We start from the raw sequence: 25,308 nt of genomic DNA on the forward strand, positions 1-25,308 counted from the left end.
TTCCCCCACCTGGTGAAAGAAATAGACTTACAGGTCCAGGAAGCGCAGAGAACCCCAAACAAAAGGAATCCAAAGAGGACCACACCAAGACACATCATAATTAAAATGCCAAGAGCAAAAGACAAAGAGAGAATCTTAAAAGCAGCAAGAGAAAGAAACTCAGTTACCTACAAGGGAATACCCATATGACTGTCAGCTGATTTCTCAACAGAAACTTTGCAGGCCAGAAGGGAATGGCAAGAAATATTCAAAGTGATGAATACCAAGAACCTACAACCAAGATTACTTTATCCAGCAAAGCTATCATTCAGAATGGAAGGTCAGATAAAGAGCTTCACAGATAAGGAAAAGCTAAAGGAGTTCATCACCACCAAACCAGGATTATATGAAATGCTGAAAGGTATCCTTTAAGAAGAGGACGAGGAAGAAAAAGGTAAAGATACAAATTATGAACAACAAACATGCATCTATCAACAAGCGAATCTAAAAATCAAGTGAATAAATAATCTGATGAACAGAATGAACTGGTGATTATAATAGAATCAGGGACATAGAAAGGGAATGGACTGACTATTCTTGGGGGGGGAAAGGGGTGTGGGAGATGCGGAAAGAGACTGGACAAAAATCGTGCACCTATGGAAGAGGACAGTGGGTGGGGAGTGAGGGCGGAGGGTGGGGCGGGAACTGGGAGGAGGGAAGTTATGGGGGGAAAAAAGAGGAACAAATGTAATAATCTGAACAATAAAGATTTAATTAAAAAAAATAAAATAAAAATTTCTATGTTGAAGCCAGAATCCCAGTCCCTCAGAATGTAGCCATATGTGGAGACAGGAGTGATTACATGGAAATGAGGTCACTCGAGTGGGCCTGAGTCCAATATGACGTGATTGTGTAATAAGAGAAAATGTGGACAGACACGCACAGAGGAAAGATGCCAGGAAGAGGCAGGAAGAGAAGGCCGCCTGCAAGACAAGGAGAGAGGCTGGTGACAGGCCCTTCCCTCATGGCCCTCAGAAGGAACAGCATCTACCAGCACTTTGACCTTGGACTTCTAGCCCGGAGAACTGAGAAAATAAACTGCTATTGTTTAAGCCACCACAATGGTGGTACTTTGTTACAATACCTCTGGCAAATGAGTACTCTGTCCACCAGATCAGCAGTTTATTTTGGTGCCAAAATGCCCACAAAACCCAGCCATTCCTCACCACTTCTACTGCTATCACCACATCCAAGACATTGTTATCTCTCCATGAATTCTTGCAAGGGGCACCTGACTGGTCTCCCTGCTCCCACCACCGCATTCCTACAGCTCATCCTTGACACAGAAGGCAGAGTGATCCTGTTAAAACATATGTCAAACAATGAGACTCCCCTGCATCTCACCTGAGGAAAAGCAGTGACCTGGAGGCCCTACACAGCTGGAGCTGCACCGCTAGTGCTCCTCTTACTTGGGTGCCTCTGCCTTCCTGCTTTCCTGGTGTCCTTCCTGGTGTCCTTCCTGGTGTCCTTGTTGGTGTCCTTCCTGGTGTCCTTCCTGGTGTCCTTGTTGGTGTCCTTCCTGGTGTCCTTGTTGGTTTCCTTGTTGGTGTCCTTCCTGTTGTCCTTCCTGGTGTCCTTGTTGGTGTCCTTCCTGGTGTCCTTCCTGGTGTCCTTCCTGGTGTCCTTCCTGGTGTCCCTGTTGGTGTCCTTCCTGGTGTCCTTGTTGGTGTCCTTGTTGGTGTCCTTCCTGGTGTCCTTGTTGGTATCCTTCCTGGTGTCCTTCCTGGTGTCCTTGTTGGTGTCCTTCCTGGTGTCCTTGTTGGTGTCCTTGTTGGTGTCCTTCCTGGTGTCCTTCCTGGTGTCCTTGTTGGTGTCCTTCCTGGTGTCCTTGTTGGTGTCCTTCCTGGTGTCCTTCCTGGTGTCCCTGTTGGTGTCCTTCCTGGTGTCCTTGTTGGTGTCCTTCCTGGTGTCCTTCCTGGTGTCCTTGTTGGTGTCCTTCCTGGTGTCCTTCCTGGTGTCCCTGTTGGTGTTCTTCCTGGTGTCCTTGTTGGTGTCCTTCCTGGTGTCCCTGTTGGTGTCCTTCCTGGTGTCCTTGTTGGTGTCCTTCCTGGTGTCCCTGTTGGTGTCCTTCCTGGTGTCCTTCCTGGTGTCCCTGTTGGTGTCCTTCCTGGTGTCCTTCCTGGTGTCCCTGTTGGTGTCCTTCCTGGTGTCCTTCCTGGTGTCCCTGTTGGTGTCCTTCCTGGTGTCCTTGTTGGTGTCCTTCCTGGTGTCCTTGTTGGTGTCCTTCCTGGTGTCCTTCCTGGTGTCCCTGTTGGTGTCCTTCCTGGTGTCCTTGTTGGTGTCTTTCCTGGTGTCCTTGTTGGTGTCCTTGTTGGTGTCCTTCCTGGTGTCCTTGTTGGTGTCCTTCCTGGTGTCCCTGTTGGTGTCCTTCCTGGTGTCCTTCCTGGTGTCCCTGTTGGTGTCCTTCCTGGTGTCCTTCCTGGTGTCCCTGTTGGTGTCCTTCCTGGTGTCCTTGTTGGTGTCCTTCCTGGTGTCCCTGTTGGTGTCCTTCCTGGTGTCCCTGTTGGTGTCCTTCCTGGTGTCCTTCCTGGTGTCCCTGTTGGTGTCCTTCCTGGTGTCCTTGTTGGTGTCCTTCCTGGTGTCCTTTTTGGTGTCCTTCCTGTTGTCTGTCCTGGTGTCCTTGCTGGTGTCTTTCCTGGTGTCCTTCCTGGTGTCCTTCCTGGTGTCCTTGTTGGTGTCCCTGTTGGTGTCCTTCCTGGTGTCCTTGTTGGTGTCCCTGTTGGTGTCCTTCCTGGTGTCCTTCCTGGTGTCCCTGTTGGTGTCCTTCCTGGTGTCCTTCCTGGTGTCCTTGTTGGTGTCCTTCCTGGTGTCCTTGTTGGTGTCCTTCCTGGTGTCCTTGTTGGTGTCCTTCCTGGTGTCCTTCCTGGTGTCCTTGTTGGTGTCCTTCCTGGTGTCCTTGTTGGTGTCCTTCCTGGTGTCCTTCCTGGTGTCCTTGTTGGTGTCCTTGCTGGTGTCTTTCCTGGTGTCCTTCCTGGTGTCCTTCCTGGTGTCCTTGTTGGTGTCCCTGTTGGTGTCCTTCCTGGTGTCCTTCCTGGTGTCCCTGTTGGTGTCCTTCCTGGTGTCCCTGTTGGTGTCCTTCCTGGTGTCCTTGTTGGTGTCCTTCCTGGTGTCCTTGTTGGTGTCCTTCCTGGTGTCCTTCCTGGTGTCCTTGTTGGTGTCCTTCCTGGTGTCCCTGTTGGTGTCCTTCCTGGTGTCCTTCCTGGTGTCCCTGTTGGTGTCCTTCCTGGTGTCCTTCCTGGTGTCCTTCCTGGTGTCCTTCCTGGTGTCCTTCCTGGTGTCCTTGTTGGTGTCCTTGTTGGTGTCCTTCCTGGTGTCCTTCCTGGTGTCCTTCCTGGTGTCCTTGTTGGTGTCCTGGTTGGTGTCCTTCCTGGTGTCCTTCCTGGTGTCCTTGCTGGTGTCTTTCCTGGTGTCCTTCCTGTCCATCCTCGTGTCCTTCTTGGTGTCCTTGCTGGTGGCCTTCATTGTGTCCCTGTCTTCCTGGACACTCTCCAGCTGTGCTCCCACCCATGGCTTCTCTATTGACTATTCCTCCTCCTGAGAACCCTCCTCCTACAGACATGTCACCCTTTCTCCACCAAACTTCCTATTCTGTTTCTGGATACATTTTCCTCCACAGAAGCTACTTTCTAACATGCTATGAATCTAGTATTTGTGGTGCTGTTTCCTTGCACGAGAGTGGCCTCTGTGGGTGAGGTGGGTATTGCCAGCGCACAGCTCAGTGCCTCACACTTGTAAGCTTGGACGCAAGAAGGAATCCTGCGGCCCCAGTTCCCCCCTATATGCACATCCTCTGCCATATTGCTTGGCAATGTCCTTCCACCCTGGCCTAAGTGACCCACCTGGCCTGCTTCCTGCCACTCAACTCAGTAAGTTCCTTGTGTGGGTCAGTGTGCTAGCAGCAGGCATGGCGATGGAAGCAGAGGCTTGCCTTTCTACCCTGCCTCCTGTGCCTGCACAATTACCGTGAGGAGGATGCGAGTGGAGTAACCATCAGTCCCGAGACAAAGGGCAATGCCACTTGGAGAAGCGTGAAGCCAGCACAGGTACAGAAGAGGCAGCGGGGCCAGCGGACACCACACAACCTTCTGGAGCAGGGGCATGACAGTCAGACCGCCCGCCCTGCCCAGAGCAGCTGCCACGCCGCCACCCCCCCACCCTACCTCCTGACTCAGGCGCTTTAATAATAAGTGACTATTGTTTTGAGCACTTGACTATTGGGTTGGTTTGTTATGTAACATTATTATGTCAATATGTAAACAAAACAGCATGCAGTAAATATTTGTTGAGAAAGGAAGAAATTTATTACAGCGATTACCATGAGCCCAAGGAGTTCTATAGGCACACCTGTGCTTTGAAAACAAACAGAAAACAACGCTAACCGCATTCTGGGCTTGGAACACTGAGGGCTGTGAATCATGAAAGAGTCATCCTTAGAAGTTTTGCTGGTGACTGGCCACGGCACTAACTGCTGGGCCCGACTTTAGTCTAAGTTTGAGCAGGACTCTTGGCAGCAACACCTATTTTTAAAATTTCTTTTATTATTATTATTGTTTTAGCTTTTCCCAAGAGACAAACAAAATGAAGAATAAACATTAAGGACAATGACATTTTTGGGTAGGAGCTGTGCACTTTCTTTTTTAAAAAGATGTTTTCATTGACGTTAGAGAGAGAGGAAGGGAGAGGGAGAGACACATGGAAGCTGATTAGAGAAACATTCACATCAATTGGCTGCCTCCTGCACACCCCTGCGGGGACCAGTGAGCCCGGTTGTGAACCGGCGACCTCTTGGTGCACTGAGCACACTGGCTGGGCAGAGCTGCACACTTTCTTTCTTCTGCTTTATTTCCACACCTTTCATTTCTCTGCCAAGCTGCACATGGGAAGTCTCTTTCTCCATCATTAGATTCCTTCTGCCAAGTTTGAGAACCCCCCCCTTACTGCATTGCCCTGTCACGCCTTTCTCCAAGGACCCACTGCCTCCGGAATTCTCTGCAGAACACTAGAAAGCAACAGCATGAGGGTTCCAGGGGGAAGGGAAGGGTACCCAGCACACCTAAAACAATCACTTCTTTTCATGTCATCGTTCGTAACATCAATAATTAGTACCAGAGATAGGACCTGAGAGACTAAAGCTGAAATGGCTTGTCAGTACCGCATCCCTCCATACCCACTTCCCAGCATAAACAGCACACTTGACAACCCAGAAAATTACTTAAAACTAAAGGCCCGATGCACAAAATTCATGCAAGGAGCTCGGCCCTCGTAGCCATGGCAGCTTGCCTGGGCCCTTGCAGCCCCGGCTTCGCCTGGAAGGTCGTTCGGCTGTCCAGTCTAATTAGCATATTACACTTTTATTATTATAGATTTACCTGTAAAACATTGTGCATGAAATGCTTAAAGGAAATGCTTAAATAATTAAGTGAAGTATGCACATGGCAGAGAGCAAGTCAGGCATGTAACAATATTGCCTTTCAGAGGCACGAATCAGTTGTCTCTGACAAATTTAGTATTTACAGTTCAATTAGCCTGCAACTTGCAGTGTTTGGCTGGAACAGGCTCATGCCCAGAGATTAAGTGCCTCTCCCTGCAAGACAGGACACAGCTAGCCTTTCCCCGATCCTCCTTCCACCTGTGTCCCAGGCAAATCCACACACCACAGGGCCACCTCTTCCTTCTTCTAACTCTGCCTGGAACCCATCTCTAACACATCTATTTTTAAAAAAATGTATGTATCAATTTTTTTTTTGAGAAAGAGACGGGGGGCGGGGGGGAAGAGAGAGAGAGAGAGAAACATTGGTTTGTTGTTCCACTTACTTGTGCATTCATTGGTTGATTCTTGTCTGTGCCCTGATCAGGGATCAAACCTGCAACCTTGGTGTTATCAGGACAAGGCTCTAACCAACTGAGCTACTTGGTCAGGACACTCCTATTTTTCCTCATTTGGGGCAGTGGAGTGATATAAATCTTTAGCCCAATCTTTACTTTTGAAAAGGAACAAACTGTTCTACTCACTTGTCACCTGTGACCAGGCAGGACTAGCAGGGTGATGGGGCAGGGAGAAGAGTGCTGGCGAAGGGAGAAGCAGGGGGACAGCATGGCTGTGGGGTCAGTGGGGAGGAGAGGCAGGGCCATCTGCGTCGAGCCGCTCCCAGGGATTGTAACGCACAGCCGCGGTCCCAGGCGGAAGGCCAGGTGCTCTGGCCTACCTCCCGCCTCCAAGAACAGTGAACACTGCCCAAGGTAAATGGCCACTGTTGCCAGATTTCTTCAATGAAGATATTAGTTTGTGTTGTTTTATTACTTTATGTCCATATGCGACAAATAAATACTTTCCTTTAGTGATGAAGTATGGCTGGGTCCAAGGAGCCATTCTACATTGGTAAACAGCATGGTCAGGGTTATAAAGGTGGTTCTAGCATTTGAAATCTCCACAACTCATTTTATGACTTAGTGACATCACACACACACACACACACACACACACACACACACACACACTCGCATTCCCCCCTCTATTTGCTTTATGACTTTTTTGTTGCCTTTATTATACTGCAAACATTTAAAGGCCTGAGTCTGTCGTTTACACTTCTCAGGTAGTGTGCCATCACAGAAGCACTTAAAAATGCCCTATATTACATTACATAAATTGGTAGGCTGGTCAACGTCCTGTAATCAGCTGGGGTGGGCTCTGTTAGGAAAGACAAGGCAGGAGGGCAAGAGGACCCACCAGCCACAGCTTAGAACCTGCCCGTCTTCAGGGACCAGCTGACATGCCACCTCCTTCCTAAGTCTTTTCTCTCCAGCGGTTCTGACTGGCTAGGCTGCCTTTTCCACTTCAACTCTAAGATCCTTGAAGAGAGTCACCGAATCTTATTTATCCAGCACAGAGCATTTAAAAGTAAAAACCCCATAGATAGACAGATGATACATAGATGATAGGTGATAGACAGATGATAGATAGATGATAGACAGGTCATAGATAGATGATAGATAGATGATAGATGATAGATGATGGATAGATGATGGATAGATGATAGATAGATGATAGATAGATGGTAGATAGATGACAGATCATAGATAGATGATAGATAGATGACAGATCATAGATAGATGATAGATAGATGATAGATGATAGACAGATGATAGATGATAGATGATGGATAGATGATGGATAGATGATAGATAATAGATGATAGATGATAGATCATAGATCATAGATCATAGATAGATGATAAAGGTGATAGATGATAGATAATAAATAGATGACAGACAGATGATAGATGATCGATAGATGATAGATGATAGACAAGTGATAGATGATAGACAGATGATAGAGGCATTTATATAAGTGCACATAATCTTTTAGCTAAGTGTAGCTTTAAAAAATACTTGTTATTTCTGTTAGTCTATTTATGTCCTCAGATGCTCTCAAGATATTTGGCAGAACAAATAGTAATGGGATCCCCAGTTTTTACCAAATAGACTGCATTCGGTGTCACCTGCAGTGAGAAGTGTCCCACGACTGGGCCTGGCTGCGAAGGGCCAGGCCTGCGATGTAACTGGAAGGACTGTGTGGAAATGTGTGTGGCCTGTTAGGAGGAGGCTAGTACATATTCTTTGTCTCTTCACGATCCTTCTTCCCAGGGTCAGCCTGGACGTCATGCATAAGAGCTAATGCTGGAGCAGACATTTTGGTCTATGAAGAACTTTGAAATGGAAGTTGTTAGTGGCATCAACTAGACAGAGGGCCCTGGGACTGGGAGGAACCTGTGAGCAGAACTCAGCGAGGAGACCTACACTGCCTGCCTCTGGCTGTTTATACCAGAGAGAAACACACTCTGTCTTGTTAAAGCCGCCGCTGCTTCAGGTCTGTTACAGCCCCGCTCTGTCCTAAAGGACACCCTCTGGCAACACAGGGAATGTTACTGAAAAACAACTCCCATCAGTGAGTGCCCGGAGCCATCGGGAGCCACCTCATCAGGTGAGGGCTCCGCCTCCTTACTTGTCTCTCCAAAAATTGTGGCCCCAGTGTCCACAGACGTCTTCAATCCCAGTCTTCACATGGTCAAAAAACTAGAAAGAAGAAAGCAGCTCATTGATTAATCTTAACTAAAAGCACTAATTTCTACTCTATTCATATCATGCCTACACTTCAAATACTAGTAGCTTTTGCTTTTTTTTTTTTTTTTACTGAAAGCAATGAAACAAGAATCAATCTTCTAACATTGATGAGATGTTTGTCACATGGATATTAAGCAATTCTGAGATTATTTTTTTCATCTTTAAATGTTTATTCATAATTTTAGAAAATATGAAACATGATAATTTTCTAGTGGAAACATTTTCAGGTTGAAGGAGGTGATGAGGGCCCCTCACTGGGGAGCTCACCAGGCTGAGCTGGAGAAGCCACCCGAGGCTTCGCTCATTCCGCACCCCAACTCCTGCCTTTCTCGCCCTCCCTCTTCTTTACCTCCCTCCATCCCTCTTCTCCAGCACCGAGCCCTTGGCACCACACTGTGTGCCAGAACCACGTCCTCCTTCTCACCTGGCCCATTAGCCCCCCGGAACCTACCCGGCTGTGGATCTCCTCACTCACGGCCTGCTGCTTCTTACTGGCCTTTTTAACATCAAGAAACTCCACTAGTGGCCGAATGGTTATTCCCTGCATGCAAAGAGAGAAAGTGAATTTTCTTATAAAATAAAATTAAAAATTCAATGATAACTTTTATTTTCCTCAGGTCCCATAACCAGCAAAGATATCCTGCTCCCAAGATGCAACCCGGTGTGTGGACATAGTGTGGTCTCTTCCTCCTCAGCAGCTGGCGTCTTTCCCGAGGGCATGCGCTAGAAACAGGATGGACAAGACGCAAGAAACTGAAAATGTAATTCTAAGAATAGAAAGAAATTCTAAGAAAAAATAAAGTATTATCCAAGTTACAGGAATCACCTGCTTGTATTATCCATAGAAAACTTTTCAATGATTTTTACATTCATTGGTTTATTAAAACAATTTTAATTGAGCATCTATTTTATACATGTCAGGAGCTTGGTCATTTAAGACACAAACAGGAATAGTTAAGGACCTCAGCTGAGGACTATAGTGTGATGGGGAGAAAAATATACCCCAAACAGCTATGAGCAGGCAGAGATGAGCGAGATACAGGGCGCGGCCCAGGCAGGCGTGGTGGGCGGGAGCACCGAGGGGGGAGCACGGAGGGGAGCCTTCAGACACGCTGGGCGGAGGAGCGCGGCTGGCCACCAGGAGGGCACGGAGGGCTGGGCATGTTTCACTCCAGCGTGGGAAATGAGAACCACAGCGTGTCTGGCAAGCAGGGAACAGAAAGGAATGTCCTTAACATACTAAAATACCTGCCCCAAACCTCAGGGAACAGCGGACTTGATAACAAAACATGAAAAGCATTTCCATCACAACCAGGAACCAGCAGGGAACTCGCTCTGTGCTGGGCTGGCTCCACTTGTCCGAGTCAATCAAGGGGGAGAGAAATTTGGGAAAAGCAAGGTGATTGCGGCTCAGGGATCGCTTCATTTTGGTCCTAAAATATCTAAGACGATTATTTTTCATTTAAAAGTACCAAGAAAGTTTCATGAAGTGTCTCTACATAAAATCACATACACAAATCCATCCCTTACACCGATTTAAAAAGGAATCAATAAACACATATACAATAGCAATGAAAACTATACTTATGTCAGTATCTACATGTAGAGAGAGAGAACACATATAATAGTATGCACCAGAGTACAAATAATACATTAGATATAGAGTAGTGTACTGTCTAGACACTAAATACACATGTATGTATACTTAAATATTCTCTTCATATATATCACAAAATGCATAGAACCTTTATAAAACCAACTATAAAATTTAATTAAAAGATATTAAAATGATTTGAGTTTTAAAATGGTATACAGTTCCTAGATGGGATTACTAAACAATATTATGACAATGATTTCATTTCAACATCCATGCAATACAACCCCAATAACATTCCAAAGGATTTGTAGCAGACGTGAGAGAGTAAGCTGAGAGGCTGGGAGAGCAAATGTAACCAGAAAAATTTAGAAAAAGAATAACAAGGACTTTCAGATGTCAAACAAACTAGCAGGAATATAACTAAAATTAGGTGATACTATCCCTAAAATAGGCCAGGTGAGGGGCAGTGAGAAGGGGGGTCAGTGAAGTTCCGTAAGTCTCTTGCTTAGTAGGTGAGGGCTACCACCACTTGGCATGAAGAATACATATATAGGAGGGGTTACTGGGGGTTTGGGGGAGTGGATATGCTGAGATATGTTCCCTGCTGTACATTTGATTTCCATCTCATATTTCCACACATCTTTAAATCTTTAAGAATGCTTTTAATAAAACAAATTCTCTCTCTCTCTCTCTCTCTCTCTCTCTCTCTCTCTCTCTCTCTCATTTTAAAAAATGAGGCCATTCGTTTTATCCCATCAATCCAGCTTTGGGCCATTTTTCAGCTTAACTTTAACTGTCTGAAGTGTGAACTGATTTGACCAAATTTGGTATGACACACCTTTCGTTGTATCTGTGTCACTTTCAAAGTGTGCTGCTTTGAAATAACATAGGCGGTAATAGCAGTTGTCTAATCACTACACACTCTGTCATTTATAACTTACGTAAATGAAAAGAGGTGCAAACATGTGTTGGAGAGATAGATTTCACTGAATCCAGAATCCATGAAGCCACTAGTTTAATAACTCCAGGGAAAACATCAACAAAATCACTGCAATTTTTAAAACTATGTTATGTGTTCTAAGGATATAATCTGTCGTTTTACCTGCTTTTTTCTGTCACTATTCATTTAGTAAATAGTGGGTTCATGGTAGTTGTGAATATAGCACATAAAAATAAAGATGGGACAAGGGCCTGCCCCAGTCCTGTGCCAATTCCACTCTGGGAGAATAATCGAGAAATAACTGCACTGTCACAAATAAGACACAACTGACCAACTACAGGAAGCAGGCATGGCCTGGTTTCCTGATCCACTGAAGTTTCTAAACTACAACATGCTATATAATAAACGTGTAGTATGCAAACTGTCCCCTCAATCGGGAATTCGTCCAGGAGTTTGACCAGGGGCAGGGCTGGCTGGGGGGAGGGAAGCAGTACCTGGTGGCAGCTGGCAGCCACTTAGGATCCTATCAGTGCACAAATTTCGTGCACTGGGCCTCTAGTGCCTTATAATTAGTTTCTATTTAATAACAAGTACTGATTGTAGGCAAGGGCTGCTGACACTGCTCCCTTCAGTGGTCACTCCTCTCTCTGAATTATCTGCAGAGTCATGTCATGCCCCATGGGAGAGATTTCACAAGTTCTGCCTTCCTCTCCTCTTCCTTCCTTCCTTGCTTCCCTCCTCCCTCCCTCCCTCCCTCCCTCCCTCCCTCCCTCCCTCCCTCCCTCCCTCCCTCCCACAATCTATCTTCCTTCCTTCCTTCCTTCCTTCCTTCCTTCCTTCCTTCCTTCCTTCCTTCCTTCCTTCCTCAATCCTTATGCTTTGGAACTAGGGTACTTGGCACCTCTGAGTGGGGGGCGCGGGAGCAGAGGGGGGGGCCCCGCGGGAGCAGAGAGGGGGTGCAGCGGGAGCAGAGGGGGGCCACAGGAGCAGAGGGGGCCCCGCGGGAGCGGGGGGGGGGGCCGCGGGAGTGGGGGGGACCGCGGGAGCAGGGGGGGGGGGCGCGGGAGCGGGGGGTGGCGCAGGAGCAGAGAGGGGGGGCTGCGGGAACAGAGGGGGGGCCGCGGGAACAGAGGGCGGGCCGCGGAAACCAGTTCCTCTGCCCCTGCTGCCCAGCAGCCCTCGCAGATCCCTCTCTCAGGTGGCGCGTCTGTTGAGCCAAAGCCGAATGAATGGCTGAAAATTGTACTTGAGCTTTGCAGCTATGTTTTGCAGTGGTTTGATGGAAGCCTGAGGTGGTGTGTTTGTTTGATGATTGTTTTTAAGGGAGTGAACTATCTTTCTAGTCCATATTGGGTTGCTCCCCAGGTGACCTAAATTAGAAATTTTCCAATGCGCCTTCTCAAAGGTGTTCTTTTTTCCCCTCTGTGTCTCCCAACCAAAGACCTAGGCTCCTGTAATATAACATCTAACTTAAGGAAATAAATTCATACAACACTCAGAGGTGCCAAGTACCCTAGTTCCAAAGCATAAGGATTGAGGAAGGAAGGAAGGAAGGAAGGAAGGAAGGAAGGAAGGAAGGAAGGAAGGAAGGAAGGAAGATAGATTGTGGGAGGGTGGGAGGGAGGGAGGGACCGGGGGAGGGACTCTCGCACATTAGGGATAAATTGCCTGTGATTGCTGCTCCGTGTGTGCCTGTCCCACCGGACACCCGCTCTTGCAAGACCACACTAAAAGCCTCGTTTCGCCAACTTCTGTCTCCGAGCCCGTCGATTGAATTCGGACAGGTGAGCATTTCTCACAATTATGATCGTCTAACGATAGGTTTCCTCCCGGTGAAGGTAGAGACTTTGCTGGGAGAAAAATACTCTACTCACCAGAATGAAGACAGTGAAGAATATGACGACGATTGCAGCCGTAATGAAGAGCTTTTTCCGGGGAAACACAGCGGCGGGAAGGAGAAACACCAGCGCAAAGCAGATGGCCCCTCGGAGCCCTCCATAGGCAATGATGAACTGGTCCTTAAAGGTCAGGGGAATTGTCCGGAACCAGTTAATGGCCTGAGTCAGGACAAAGACACCTGAGAAGGAAAACAACCAAAACACCGGCCTGTGTGAGCCAGGGCGTGTGAATTCGAAGACTCGTTTTCTGAGCTTCTGTGGCAGGGAAAGGACTTAAGCAGAGGCCCCAAGGAATCTGGCCCCTTCCTCTCCTTATACGACTAGGCTCTTGGTGAAAGCTCATGGGTTAGAATGTGGACTCAGACACGTCAAGAAAGGTTAACTTGACTTATAACAAAGGCATGAAGATGCTCGAGGAAGAAAAGAACAGAAGAGGAAGAGGGAGAAGAGAAGAAAGAGGAAAAGAATGAGGATGAAAGGAAAAAGAGGAGGAAGAGCGGGAGATGGGGAGCATGAAGAAAGGAAGGAAGATAAGCAGCAGCAGCAGGGAGGGGCGAGAAGAAGTCCCGCTCTTTTGTGAGCCGATGGCTGTTCTCTGGGCAACGTGCTCCTCACCCAGGGCTCTCCAGACCAGGCAGAAGGCCAGCGTGAAGCTGACGAAGGCCCAGTTCCACTCGTGGTTCTTCCCCACGGTGGACACGCCCATGAAGATGAAGATCAGGGTCTCGCTGACACTGCTTAGCATCTTCATGAAGTACTTGATGGTCGTGTAGGATTTCTGAGATACGTTTTCTTCCACATACTTGTTCATAGTCATTGCACAAGTGGTGATTCTGCAAGGACAGATACGGCTGCCATTAGTATCCTCATCAGAATATGAGTTGGCACTTGAGAGCTCAACATGCGCACCCTTCTGCCCACGACCACAACATCATCCACTGGTTTCCGTAATTGGACGGGGTTTGCGTCCTCGGGACCCTGCTCTCTCTCGAGGTCTCTCGGTACCCACCGTCTGAACTCCTCAACTTCACCCAGCTTTGTCCCGGCCGCTCGTCTTCTCCAGATGCACACGATCAAAGGTCTGTGGACCTCGGCCCATCAGCCATCCTGTCAGCATCATGAAGAAAACAAGTCCCAAGAACTGCAAACCCCATCATCTCTCTAGGCCAGTGATGGCGAACCTTTCGAGCTCGGCGTGTCAGCATTTTGAAAAACCCTAACTTAACTCTGGTGCCGTGTCACATATAGAATTTTTTTGATATTTGCAACCATAGTAAAACAAAGACTTATATTTTTGATATTTATTTTATATATTTAATTGCCATTTAACAAAGAAAAATCAACCAAAAAAATGAGTTCGCATGTCACCTCTGACACGCGTGTCATAGGGTCGCCATCACTGTTCTATACAATCAGTTCCACCTTCTCTTTCCTCTGGTGTCTGAAATGCTGCCACTGCCTACGATCCTCACCTTGAAATTGTATTGAACTCTCTCCCCGCCACGCCTCCTCAGCGCCCCACCACTCAGCACCCCCACCCTCACCATGCAATTGGTCACCAGTTGTTTTCTATCCCTCATCCTAAGTATGTCTCTCTCTCTCTCTCTTCTCTCTTCTCTCTCTCTCTCTCTCTCTCTCTCTCTCTGATGCTTTAGTTTTGGGTCTCATTTCTACCTATCCATTATATCCACTACTGGGAAATTTTAAGTGTGCTACTAGGCTCTGAGGTTTCATAAAGGAAAGAAACTCTTAGCATTTCCAAACCCGGGACTCACGGTGTCTATTGCCTACAGCCCCTTGCACGCCTGGTGGAGGAAGGGCTCTGGGTCAGCTCCCAAGCTGGGCGCCTGCAGCTCTTCACACAGCTCTCTAGGCACCTCCTGCCTCTCTGCACCCGGCACTGCCACCTGCCCGCGCTGTCTGCCCCCCCCCCCCCCGCCCCTCGCCCCCCTCCGCCCCCAGCGCCCTGCCCTGGCTGCCTTCCGCCTCACAGCGCACAAGCTCCTCTCGGCCTGGAATGAAGCACTTGGCAACCCCATTGCCACTGAGAGGGGGACATTTCCTATGAGCTGAAAGGAGCTTATACTGAGCCAGTTGCCATAAAAGTGACCAAAGGCCACACCACCTGAGGGCGCTGTCGAGTGAAAGAGGACAGAACCCCAGTGAGTTCCCTTCCCGGAGCCATGCCATGCTGGCCACGAGCTAGGAAGCTTCTTACATTCCCACAACTTTAGAGTTAGAACAACCCCAATTGGCCCGCACGCCCAGCACTGCAGGGGTCCTCCCGCCCAGGCAGGACCCGGGGTTTTAGGGAGACCCGCCTGAGTGCAAGGATAGGCAGGAGGATGCGAACCCCAGGCCTCTGAGTCAAGACCCAAACAGGTAACCACAAACCTCTTCTTGCATAAAAGACACTTGTACTTATTTCTGTGCCCAATGAAAACAAAACAAATGCCCACCAAGCAAGGACCATGCCCTCAGCCCCAGTGTCACTGCCCCCAACGAGCAGGGAATCTAGCTTTATATACAGAGAAACACAGAATTCATGTGGTTGCCAGAAGGAAGAGTGTCTAATTAAACAGGCCAGTAAACCTGGGCACCATAAACATATAGCAAAGCCTGTGAGCAGCTGCGGGCTCAGATAATAATCGTTAATGTTTACTGCACCTCTGCTCCGTCGGTGCCAGGCGCTGGGCAAACACTGCGTGCACCATGCAGTTCCGACTCCTAACGCCCCCGAGGCGGGTTCTGCTATCACTCATTTCGCAGATGAGCGAGCAAAGGCAGACGAGGCCCACTGCTCCCGACGACCTGACCACCACGGGGCCAGGGTTGCCACCAGGAAGGCTGGCTCAGAACATAACCCTTGCTCTCTCCCCTCCCAGCCCTGGCTCTTCCTCTCTCAGCCACAGTCTGTTTGGATTCGTCTCCTGTGGCTGCCTAGGAAATGACCAAGAACTGAGTGACTTGCGATGACATGTGCATCATCTCACATGTGCAGAGCCCAGAAGTCCAGAATCCCTTTCACTGGACTAAAACCCAGGCTGCGGGGGCGGGGTTCTGTCCGGGGGCTCTGGGAGAGTCTGTCCCTGGCCTGCTGTCTGGAGGCGGCTCACAGTCCTTGGCTTGTGGTTGTGCCACTGGGCTCTGCCTTCCTGTCCTTTCCTCCTCTCACCAGCACCCACCTGGGTCACCTCGCGTCACCTCCGAGCTCAAGATGCCCAAGTGCTCACATTGGCGAAGCCCCTCCGCCCAGGGAGGTAAGGCACTCGCAGGGCTGGGAGGAGCATCGGTGGGAGCCGGGGCTCAGCTGCCCACCTGGCTGGCGCTCACCTCCCCGTGGCGGTGGCCACGCCCAGGGCATGCCCCAGAGAGTGTGGCCAGAGCTTGGTGACAGGAATGGGCAGGAGCTCTGTCCCACTGACTCACAGGAAACATAGGACCTCCACAGCCTGCAGCCATGGGCAGGAGTGGGAGGCGGCCTCCCTCGGAGTGAGCCGGCAGGGGGCGCTCGCCAGCCCCGCCCAAACAGAAGCCACTGGTTAACTACAGTTAACTACACCCTCCTCTGTCATATTTGGGTTAAGTTTTCTTTAACCAGAATTTTAAAAGCATGATTTACTCAATACAAAATAATGAGGGAAAAAGCCAGAATCAATTAAGAAGCTGAATCATGACATGTTTTATAGGGGAGATGCATCCCCAGCAACACAAACTACTGAGCCTTTCTGAAGTGTGGCCACCTTGAAAATGTGTAACAGAAATGATTATCCTGGCCATATTACATCTTGAAATTCTCTAATCCTATGCACATGAGGCTTCAAATGATTTTATTATAAAGCATGTAAGCTTAGAGGCAAAAATGAAGAAAAATAAATGCCCAAACACCCACTACCCAACTTTTACAAATCACTTTCACTTAAAAAAAATTTAAATTCTTTATTGTCTAAGACTTATTATGTAAGTCTCCTTCCCCCTCATTGTCCCCTCCTTGCCGCTCCCACCCCCAGCACATACCCTCTCCCCTCTCCTGTCTGTGTCCATTGGTTATGCTGATATGCATGCAAGACCTTTGGTTGATCTCTTACCCCTTCCCTCTTAGGTTGGACAGTCTGTGCGATGCTCCTATGTGTCTGGCTCTATTTTTATTCATCAATTTATGTTGTTCATTATATTCCACATATGAGTGAGATCATGTGATATTTATCTTTCTCCGACTGGCTTATTTCACTTAGCATAATGCTCTCCAGGTCCATCCATGCTGTTGCAAATGGTAAGAGTTCCTTCTTTTTTACTGCAGTGTAATATTCCATTGTGTAGATGTACCACAGTTTTTTAATCCACTCATCTGCTGATGGGCACTGAGGCTGTTTCCAAATCTTAGCTATGGTGGATTGGGCCGCTGTGAACATAGGGGTGCATATATGCTTTCAGATTGGAGTTTCTGTTTTCTTGGGATATATTCCTAGAAGTGGCATTACTGGGTCAAATGGGAGTTCCATTTTTAATTTTTTGAGGAAGCTCCATACTGTTCTCCACAGTGGCTGCACCAGTCTGTATTCCCACCAGCAGTGCACGAGGGTTCCTTTTTCTCTGCATCCTCGCCAGCAGTTGTCGTTTGTTGATGATAGCCATTCTGACAGGTGTGAGATGGTACCTCATTGTCATTTTGATTTGCATCTCTTGGATGATTAGTGACTTTGAGCATGTTTTCCTATGTCTTTTGGCCTTCTGAATGTCCTGTTTCGAAAAGTATCTATTTAGGTCCTTTGCCAATTATTTGATTGGATTGTTTATCTTCTTCCTTTTGTTAAGTTGTATGAGTTCCCTGTTAATTTTGGAGATTAAACCCATCAGAGAGAACATTGGCAAATATGTTCTCCCACGCAGTGGGCTTTCTTGTTGTTTTGTTGATGGTTTCTATTGCTGTGCAGAGGCTTTTTATTTTGATGTAGTCCCATTTGTTTATTTTCTCCTTAGTCTCCATTGCCCTAAGAGCTGTATTGCTAAAAATATTGCTATGACATATGGTGTAAGTTGTGGTCTAATTTCATTTATTTTGCATGTATCTGTCCAATTTTCCCAACACCATTTATTGAAAAGACTGTCTTGACTCCATTGTATGCTCTTGCCTCCTTTGTCAAATATTAATTGAGCATAATGGCTTGGGCCAATTTCTGGGTTCTCTGTTTGGTTCCGTTGGTCTATATGCCCGTTCTTGTGCCAGTACCAGGCAGTTTTGAGAACTGTGGCTTTGTAATGTAGCTTGATATCTGGTATTGAGATCCCTCCAACCTGTTCTTCTTTCTCAGGATTTCTGTGGCTATTCGGGGTCTTTTTTTTATTCCATATGAATTTTTGGAGAGTTCGTTCTAGATCTGTGAAATATGCTGTTGATATATTTATTTATTATTTATTTATTTATATTTATTTATTTACTTATTTATTGTTAATCCTCACCTGAGGATTTTTTCCCATTGATTTTTTAATATTAAATCTTTATTGTTCATATTATTACAGTTGTTCCTCTTTTTCCCCCCATAGCTCCTCTCCACTCGGTTCCCATCCCACCCTCTGCCCTTCCCCCCCCCCCACTGTCCTCATCCATAGGTGTACAATTTTTATCCAGTGTCTTCCTGCACCCCCACACCCCGTTACCCCTGAGAATTGTCAGTCCACTCCCTTTCTATGCCCCTGATTCTATTATATTCACCAGTTTATTCTGTTCATCAGATTTTTTATTCACTTGATTTTTAGATTCACTTGTTGATAGATATGTATTTGTTGTTCATAATTTTTTCTTTACCTTTTTCTTCTTCCTCTTCTTAAAGAATACCTTTCAGCATTTCATATAGTACTGGTTTGGTGGTGATGAACTCCTTTAGCTTTTTCTTATCTGTGAAGCTCTTTATCTGACCTTCAATTCTGAATGATAGCTTTGCTGGGTAAAGTAATCTTGGTTGTAGGTTCTTGCTACTCATCACTGAATATTTCTTGCCACTCCCTTGTGGCCTGCATAGTTTTTGTTGAGAAATCAGCTGACAATCGTATGGGTACTCCCTTGTAGGTAACTAACTCTTTTTCTCTTGCTGCTTTTAAGATTCTCTCTTTGTCTTTTGCTCTTGGCATTTTAATTATGATGTGTCTTGGTGTTCTCTCGGATTCCTTTTGTTTGGAGCTCTCTGTGCTTCCTGGACTTGTAAGTCTATTTCTTTCAACAGGTAGGGGAAGTTTCCTGTCATTTTTTCTTCAGATAGGTTTTCAATATCTTGCTCTCTCTCTTCTTCTGGCACCTCTATAATTTGGATGTTGGTATGCTTGAAGTTGTCCCAGAGGCTCCTTACACTATCTTCATATTTTTGGATTCTTTTTCCTTTTCCGGTTGGGTGTTTTTTGCTTCTTCGTATTTCAAATCTTTGACTTGATTCTTGCGATACTCTAGTCTGCTGTTGGATCTCTGTATATTATTCTTTATTTCAGTCAGTGTATGCTTAATTTCTAGTTGGTCCTTTTTCATATCCTTCAGGGTCTCACTAGATTTATGGAGGGCCTCACTAAATTTATCGGCAGTTTCTAGAAAATTCTTGAAAAACCTTATAACCGTGGTTTTGAACTCTATATCCAGTAGTTTGCTTTCCTCCATTTCTGTCATTTGTTACCTGTTTCTTTGTCTCTGCATTTTGGCTGCTTCCCTGTGTTGGTAGAGTGGCTTTCTGTGCTAGGTGTCCTATAGGGCCCAGTGGCTCAGCCTCCCCAATTACCTGAGGAGGACACTCTTGGTTCACCCCTTTGTGTGCTTTGTGCACAGTCTTGTAGTTAAGCCTTGATTATAATTGGTGTCACTGGGAGGAATTGACCTCCAGGCCAATTGTCTGTGAGAATCAGCTGTGTCTATGGTGGGAGAACTTCTGTGCTGGAGACAACCTTATGGGGCTGGAGACAACCCCACTTGCTTCAGTGGGGCTTTGGTGCTCACTGAGTCTGGCCCCTGATTGTATCCCTTATGGATCTGAGGAGTTGTAATCTGTATGGTCCCACTCTGACCACTGGGCACACTGGCTCTTGGATCTAAGGAGGTGCTAATTTAGCCTCTGCCTGAGGTTACCCAGCAGGAGCTACGGAGAGATCTGAAGATTCCTCTTCTTTGCTTGGGGTTTGCAGGTGCCCAGCTGAGGCCCAGCTGTGAAGCAATGCAAGCTGCTGTGGGGCTTTGGGCCTTCTTTTGGATGTTCTGGGTCTCTCTGACCCAGCTGCAGTTTGTTAGGTAATTTTAGATTGCAAAGGGCCAGGCCATTTACATGCAAAAGCTTTGGTGGGGTGGGAACTCAGGGAATCAACAGGGCGGAGCAAACAGCTATGGCTGATCCTCAGTCCTGCCCTAAGAGGCTCTGGGTTTCAGTGTCCCGTGGTAATCACTGCAAGCACCTCTGAGAGAAAGCTGCCCTCGAGTTCCGAGTTCTGCCTAATGCCAGACAGTCCAGTTTCTCCCCATATGAGTCTAGGTCCCCAGAGACTCACCTGGATCTGGAGTTCAGAGCAGTCAGGAGCTTGTGTCTCCCACCCAATTGAAAAAAGACAACCACATCCTCAGTTGCCTGCCCTTTCTGTGCGAGCCTCAGTACCTCTGCACTTTACTTCTACACCTCCTCCGAGTCTCAGTATGCTTTTCTCTTTTCTTCTAGTTGTAGAATTTCCACTCAGCCAGCCTTCCTGTGGTTCTGGATGATGTCTGTTTTGTCTTTTAGTTGTAGTTTTGAAGTGGTTGTGCGAGGCATCAATTTTAGGTGGTTACCTATGCCGCCATCTTGGTTTCTCCCCGTTGTTGATATTTTAATGTGAACTGCATTGAATCTATAGATTGCTTTAGTTAGTATGGACATTTTGATGATTTTGATTCTACCAATCCATGAACATGGCATATTCTTTAATGTGTTTATGTCTTCCTCTATCTCTTTTTTCAACATCCTGTAGTTTTCCTAGTACAGGTCTTTTACCTCCTTAGTTAAGTTTATTCCGAGGTATAATTTTTTTGTTGCAATTGTAGATGGGATTTTTTTTTTTAGCTTCTCTTTCTTTGATTTCATTATCTATACATATAAAAGCCAAGCAATCAGAACAACTGGAGTGATTGGCATGACTGGAATGACCAGTTGCTATGACACACACTGTGGCCAGCCAACCGGCCCTATCAGGGGTGTGGCCGCCTGACCAACCTCCCTTGGCCCCTCCCCTAGGCCGGCCTGGCCCTGATTGGCCTCGATCAGGGCGGGCTGGCTGGACCCCACCAATGCACGAATTTGTGCACCGGGCCTCTAGTTGATGTATAAAAAAAAGACATACATTTCTGGGTTTTAATTTTGTATCCTGCTACATGGCCAAATTCATTTATTAAGTCTAGTAGTTTTTTGGTGTAGTCTTCAGGGTTTTCTATGTACAAAATCATGTCATCTGCAAATAGTGACAGTTTCACTTTATTTTTTAAAAATTTGGATGCCTTTTATTTCTTCCTCTTGTCTAATTGCTATGACTAGCACTTCCAGTACTATGTTGAACAAGAGTGGTGAAAGTGGGCATCCCTTTTTTGTTTCTATTTTTAGGGGAAATGGTTTTAGTTTTTTCCCATTGAGTATGATCTTCACTGTAGTTTTGTCACATATGGCCTTTATCATGTTGAGATATGCTGCTTCTATTCCCACTTTGCTGAGAGTTTTTATCAAAAATGGGTGTTGGATTTTGTATAATGCTTTCTCTGCATTTATTGATATGATCATGTGATTTTTGTCTTTCAATTTGTTTATGTGATGTATCACATTTATTGATTTGCAAACATTTTGCCAGCCTTATTGCCAGCATCCCTGGAATAAGTACCACTTGATCATGGTGTATGATATTTTAAATATATTGCTGGATGCAATTTGCTAATATTTTCTTGAGGATTTTAGCATCTATGTTCATCAGCGATATTGGCCTCTAATTCTCTTTCTTTATAGTGTCTTTATCTGGATTTGGAATTAGGATAATGCTGGCTTCATAAAAAGAGTTTGGAAGCATTCCTTCCTCTTGGATTTTCTGAAATAGTTTGAGGAATATAGGTGTTAGTTCTTCTTTGAATGTTTGTTAAAACTCCCTTGTGAAGTCGTCTGGACTTGGGCTTTTGTTTGGTGGGAGTTTTTTGATTACTGCTTCTATTTCTTCTGTTGTTATTGGCCTATGCAGGTTTTCTGATTCCTCCTGATTCAGTTTTGGGAGATTATATTTTTCTAGGAATTTGTCTATTTCATCCACATTTTCTAGCTTGTTGGCATAGTTGTTCATAGTATTTTCTTACAATCCTTTTTATTTCTGTGGTGTCATTGATTACTTCTCCACTTTCATTTCTGATTTTATTTATTTGGGTCCTTTCTCTTTGTTTCTTGATGAGTCTGGCTAATGGTTTATCAATTTTATTTAATCCTTTCAAAGAACCAGCTCTTGGTTTCATTGATATTTTTGCATTTTTTTAAGTCTCTATGTTATTTATTTCTGCTCTAATCTTTATTATTTCCTTCCTTCTACTTACTCTGGACTTTTCTTGTTATTCTCTTACTAGTTCTTTAAGGTATGAGGTTAAATAGTTTATTGTTGATTTTTCTTGTTTTTTTTTTTGAGGTATGCCTGTAGTGCTGTGAACTTCCCTCTCATGATTGCTTTTGCTGTGTTCCAGAGATTTGGGGTTGTTGTGTGTTCATTTTCATTTGTTTCTAGGAAGTTTTTGATTTATTTATTTATTTCTTTTTTAAAAATTAAATCTTTATTGTTCAGATTATTACATTTGTTCCTCTTCCCCCCCCCCCATAACTCCCCTCCTCCCAGCTCCCGCCCCACCCTCCGCCCTCACTCCCCACCCACTGTCCTCATCCATAGGTGCACGATTTTTGTCCAGTCTCTTTCCACATCTCCCACACCTCTTTACCCCCCAAGAATAGTCAGTCCATTCCCTTTCTATGTCCCTGATTCTATTATGATCACCAGATTATTTATTCATTTGATTCTTAGATTCACTTGTTGATAGATGCATATTTGTTGTTCATAATTTGTATCTTTACCTTTTTTTTCTTCTCCTCTTCTTAAAGGATACCTTTCAGCATTTCATATAATCCTGGTTTGGTGGTGATGAACTCCTTTAGCTTTTCCTTATCTGTGAAGCTCTTTATCTGACCTTCCATTCTGAATGATAGCTTTGCTGGATAAAGTAATCTTGGTTGTAGGTTCTTGGTATTCATCACTTTGAATATTTCTTGCCATTCCCTTCTGGCCTGCAAAGTTTCTGTTGAGAAATCAGCTGACAGTTGTATGGGTATTCCCTTGTAGGTAACTGGGTTTCTTTCTCTTGCTGCTTTTAAGATTCTCTCTTTGTCTTTTGCTCTTGGCATTTTAATTATGATGTGTCTTGGTGTGGTCCTCTTTGGATTCCTTTTGTTTGGGGTTCTCTGCACTTCCTGGACCTGTAGGTCTATTTCTTTCACCAGGTGGGGGAAGTTTTCTGTCATTATTTCTTTAAATAGGTTTTAAATATCTTGGTCTCTCTCATCTTCTGGCACCCCTATAATTCTGATGTTGGTGCGCTTGAAGCTGTCCCAGAGGCTCCTTACACTATCTTCGTATTTTCGGATTCTTTTTTCATTTTGCTTTTCCAGTTGGGTGTTTTTTGCTTCTTCGCATTTCGAATCTTTGACTTGATTCTTGCGCTCCTCTGGTCTGCTGTTGGGTGTCTGTATAATATTCTTTATTTCAGTCAGTGTATGCTTAATTTCTAGTTGGTTCTTTATCACAACATCGAGGGTCTCATTAGATTTCTTGAGGATCTCACTACATTTATCAGCGGTCTCACCAGTCTTTTCGAGGGCCTTACTACGTTTATCGGCAGCTTCTAGACAGTTCTTAAGAGACCTTAAAAGTGTGGTTCTGAACTCAGTATCCTCCATTGACAGTTTTGTCCTGTTTCTTTGTCTCCGCATTTTTTATGCTTTCTTGGTACACCCCCTAGTGGTCTTTGTGCGCAGTCTTGTTGCCTTTAAGCCTTGATTGATGTCGGCAATACCGGGGGTGATTTGACCTCCAGGCTAACTGGCTATGAGAGTCAGCTGTGTCTGCAGTGGGAGGGCTTCTGTGCTGGATCTCTAGGGTGGTGCTAATCTAGCGTTTGCCTGAGGCTATCGGGCAAATGGCTCTGCGCAGGGCTTGGGCGGGGTGGGTCCCCGGGGATCTACAGGGCAGGCGGAGCAAGCAGTTATGGCTGCTCTCAGTTCCTTCCCCAGGGGCTCTGCCTCTCAGAGTCCCAGCAATGGCTGCAAACCTTGGAGAGAAAACTGCCTTCGAGTTCCGACCGAAGCCAGACAGTCCCGCTTCTCCCGTTTGAGTCTGGGTCCCCAGAGACTCGCCCGGATCTGGAGCTCAGAGTCTGAAACTCCCTCCCGATTGAAAACAACAACTGCGCCCTCTGCCGCCAGCCCGCTCCGCGTGCGCACTCTGCACCTGAGTATTTCACTTCAGCACTGCGCCTCCTCTGAGTCTGGGTATGATATTCTTTTTCCTCCTAGTTGTAGAATTTCCACTCAGCCAGCCTTCCTGTGGTTCTGGATGATGTCCGTTCTGTCCTTTAGTTATATCTCTGAAGTGGTTGTTCGAGGGCAGCAATCTCCGGCGTTAACCTATGCCGCCATCTTGGTTTCTCCTGATTTATTTCTTGATCTCATTGGTAACCCATTCATTGTTTAATAACATGCTATTTGGCCTCCAGGTGTTTGAATGTTTTGGGGTGTTTTTACTGTAGTTGATTGCTAATTTCATTCCACTGTGATTTGAGAAGATGCTTGATATGATTTCAATCTTCTTGAACTTGTAGAGTCCTACAAGTTTGTGTCCTAACATGTGGTCTATCTTTGTGAATGATCCATGTGTACTTGAGAAGAATGTATATTCTGCTGCATTGGGATGAAATGTTCTATAAATGTCAATTAAATCCACCTGATCTAGTGTGCCCTTTAGAGTCACTGTTTCCTTTTTAAGTTTTTGTCTGGAAGATCTACCCAGTGAATTCAGCGGAAGGTTAAAGTCCCCTACTATGACTGTATTATTGTTGATCTTTCCCTTAAAGTCCTCTAGAAGTTTTCTAATATATTTAGGTGCTTTAATATTGAGTGCACATGTTTACTATGGTTATATCCTCTTGTTGGATTGACACTTTAGTATTATGTAGTGACCTTTGTTGTCTCCTGTGATGGCCTTCATTTTGAAGTCTATTTTGTCAGATATGAGCATTGCTACTCCAGCTTTTTTTACTTTTCTATTTGCATGGAAAAATCTTTTCCATCCCTTCACTCTCATCTTGTGTGTGTCCTTTGTTTTGAGGTCGGTCTCTTGTAGACAGCATATAGTTGGGTCAATGTTTTTGTATCCATTCAGCTACCCTATGCCTTTTGATTGGAGCATTTAATACATTTACATTTAGGGTTATTATTGATTGGTAGTTATTTATTACCATTTTAATTCTGTATGGCTAAGTTTCTCTCTCTGTTTCTTCTTATTACAGCAGTCCCTTTAGCATTTCTTGTAATGCAGGCTTGGTAGGGATGTACTCCTTTAGCACCCCCCCCTTTTTTTTTTTGTTTGGGAAGCTCTTTATTTGACTGTCTATTTTGAATGATAACCTTGCTGGATAGAGTAATCTTAGT

At 45.8% G+C, this 25,308-nt stretch overlaps 1 protein-coding gene across 1 annotated transcript in view; it reads right to left on the bottom strand.

Moving 5' to 3' along the window:
* SLC9A2 (solute carrier family 9 member A2) overlaps positions 1-25,308 on the bottom strand; it is a 125,739-nt gene that overhangs the window by 25,943 nt on the left and 74,488 nt on the right. The window contains exons 4-7 of the mRNA XM_059658850.1: positions 13,211-13,428; positions 12,572-12,774; positions 8,612-8,701; positions 8,042-8,112 (exon numbers count right to left, since the gene is read on the bottom strand). Of these exons, the coding sequence (XP_059514833.1) occupies positions 8,042-8,112; positions 8,612-8,701; positions 12,572-12,774; positions 13,211-13,428 (582 nt within the window). The remainder of the gene's footprint in view (positions 1-8,041; positions 8,113-8,611; positions 8,702-12,571; positions 12,775-13,210; positions 13,429-25,308) is intronic.

Source organism: Myotis daubentonii, chromosome 12, assembly GCF_963259705.1.
Source record: "Myotis daubentonii chromosome 12, mMyoDau2.1, whole genome shotgun sequence".
NCBI lineage: Eukaryota > Metazoa > Chordata > Mammalia > Chiroptera > Vespertilionidae > Myotis > Myotis daubentonii.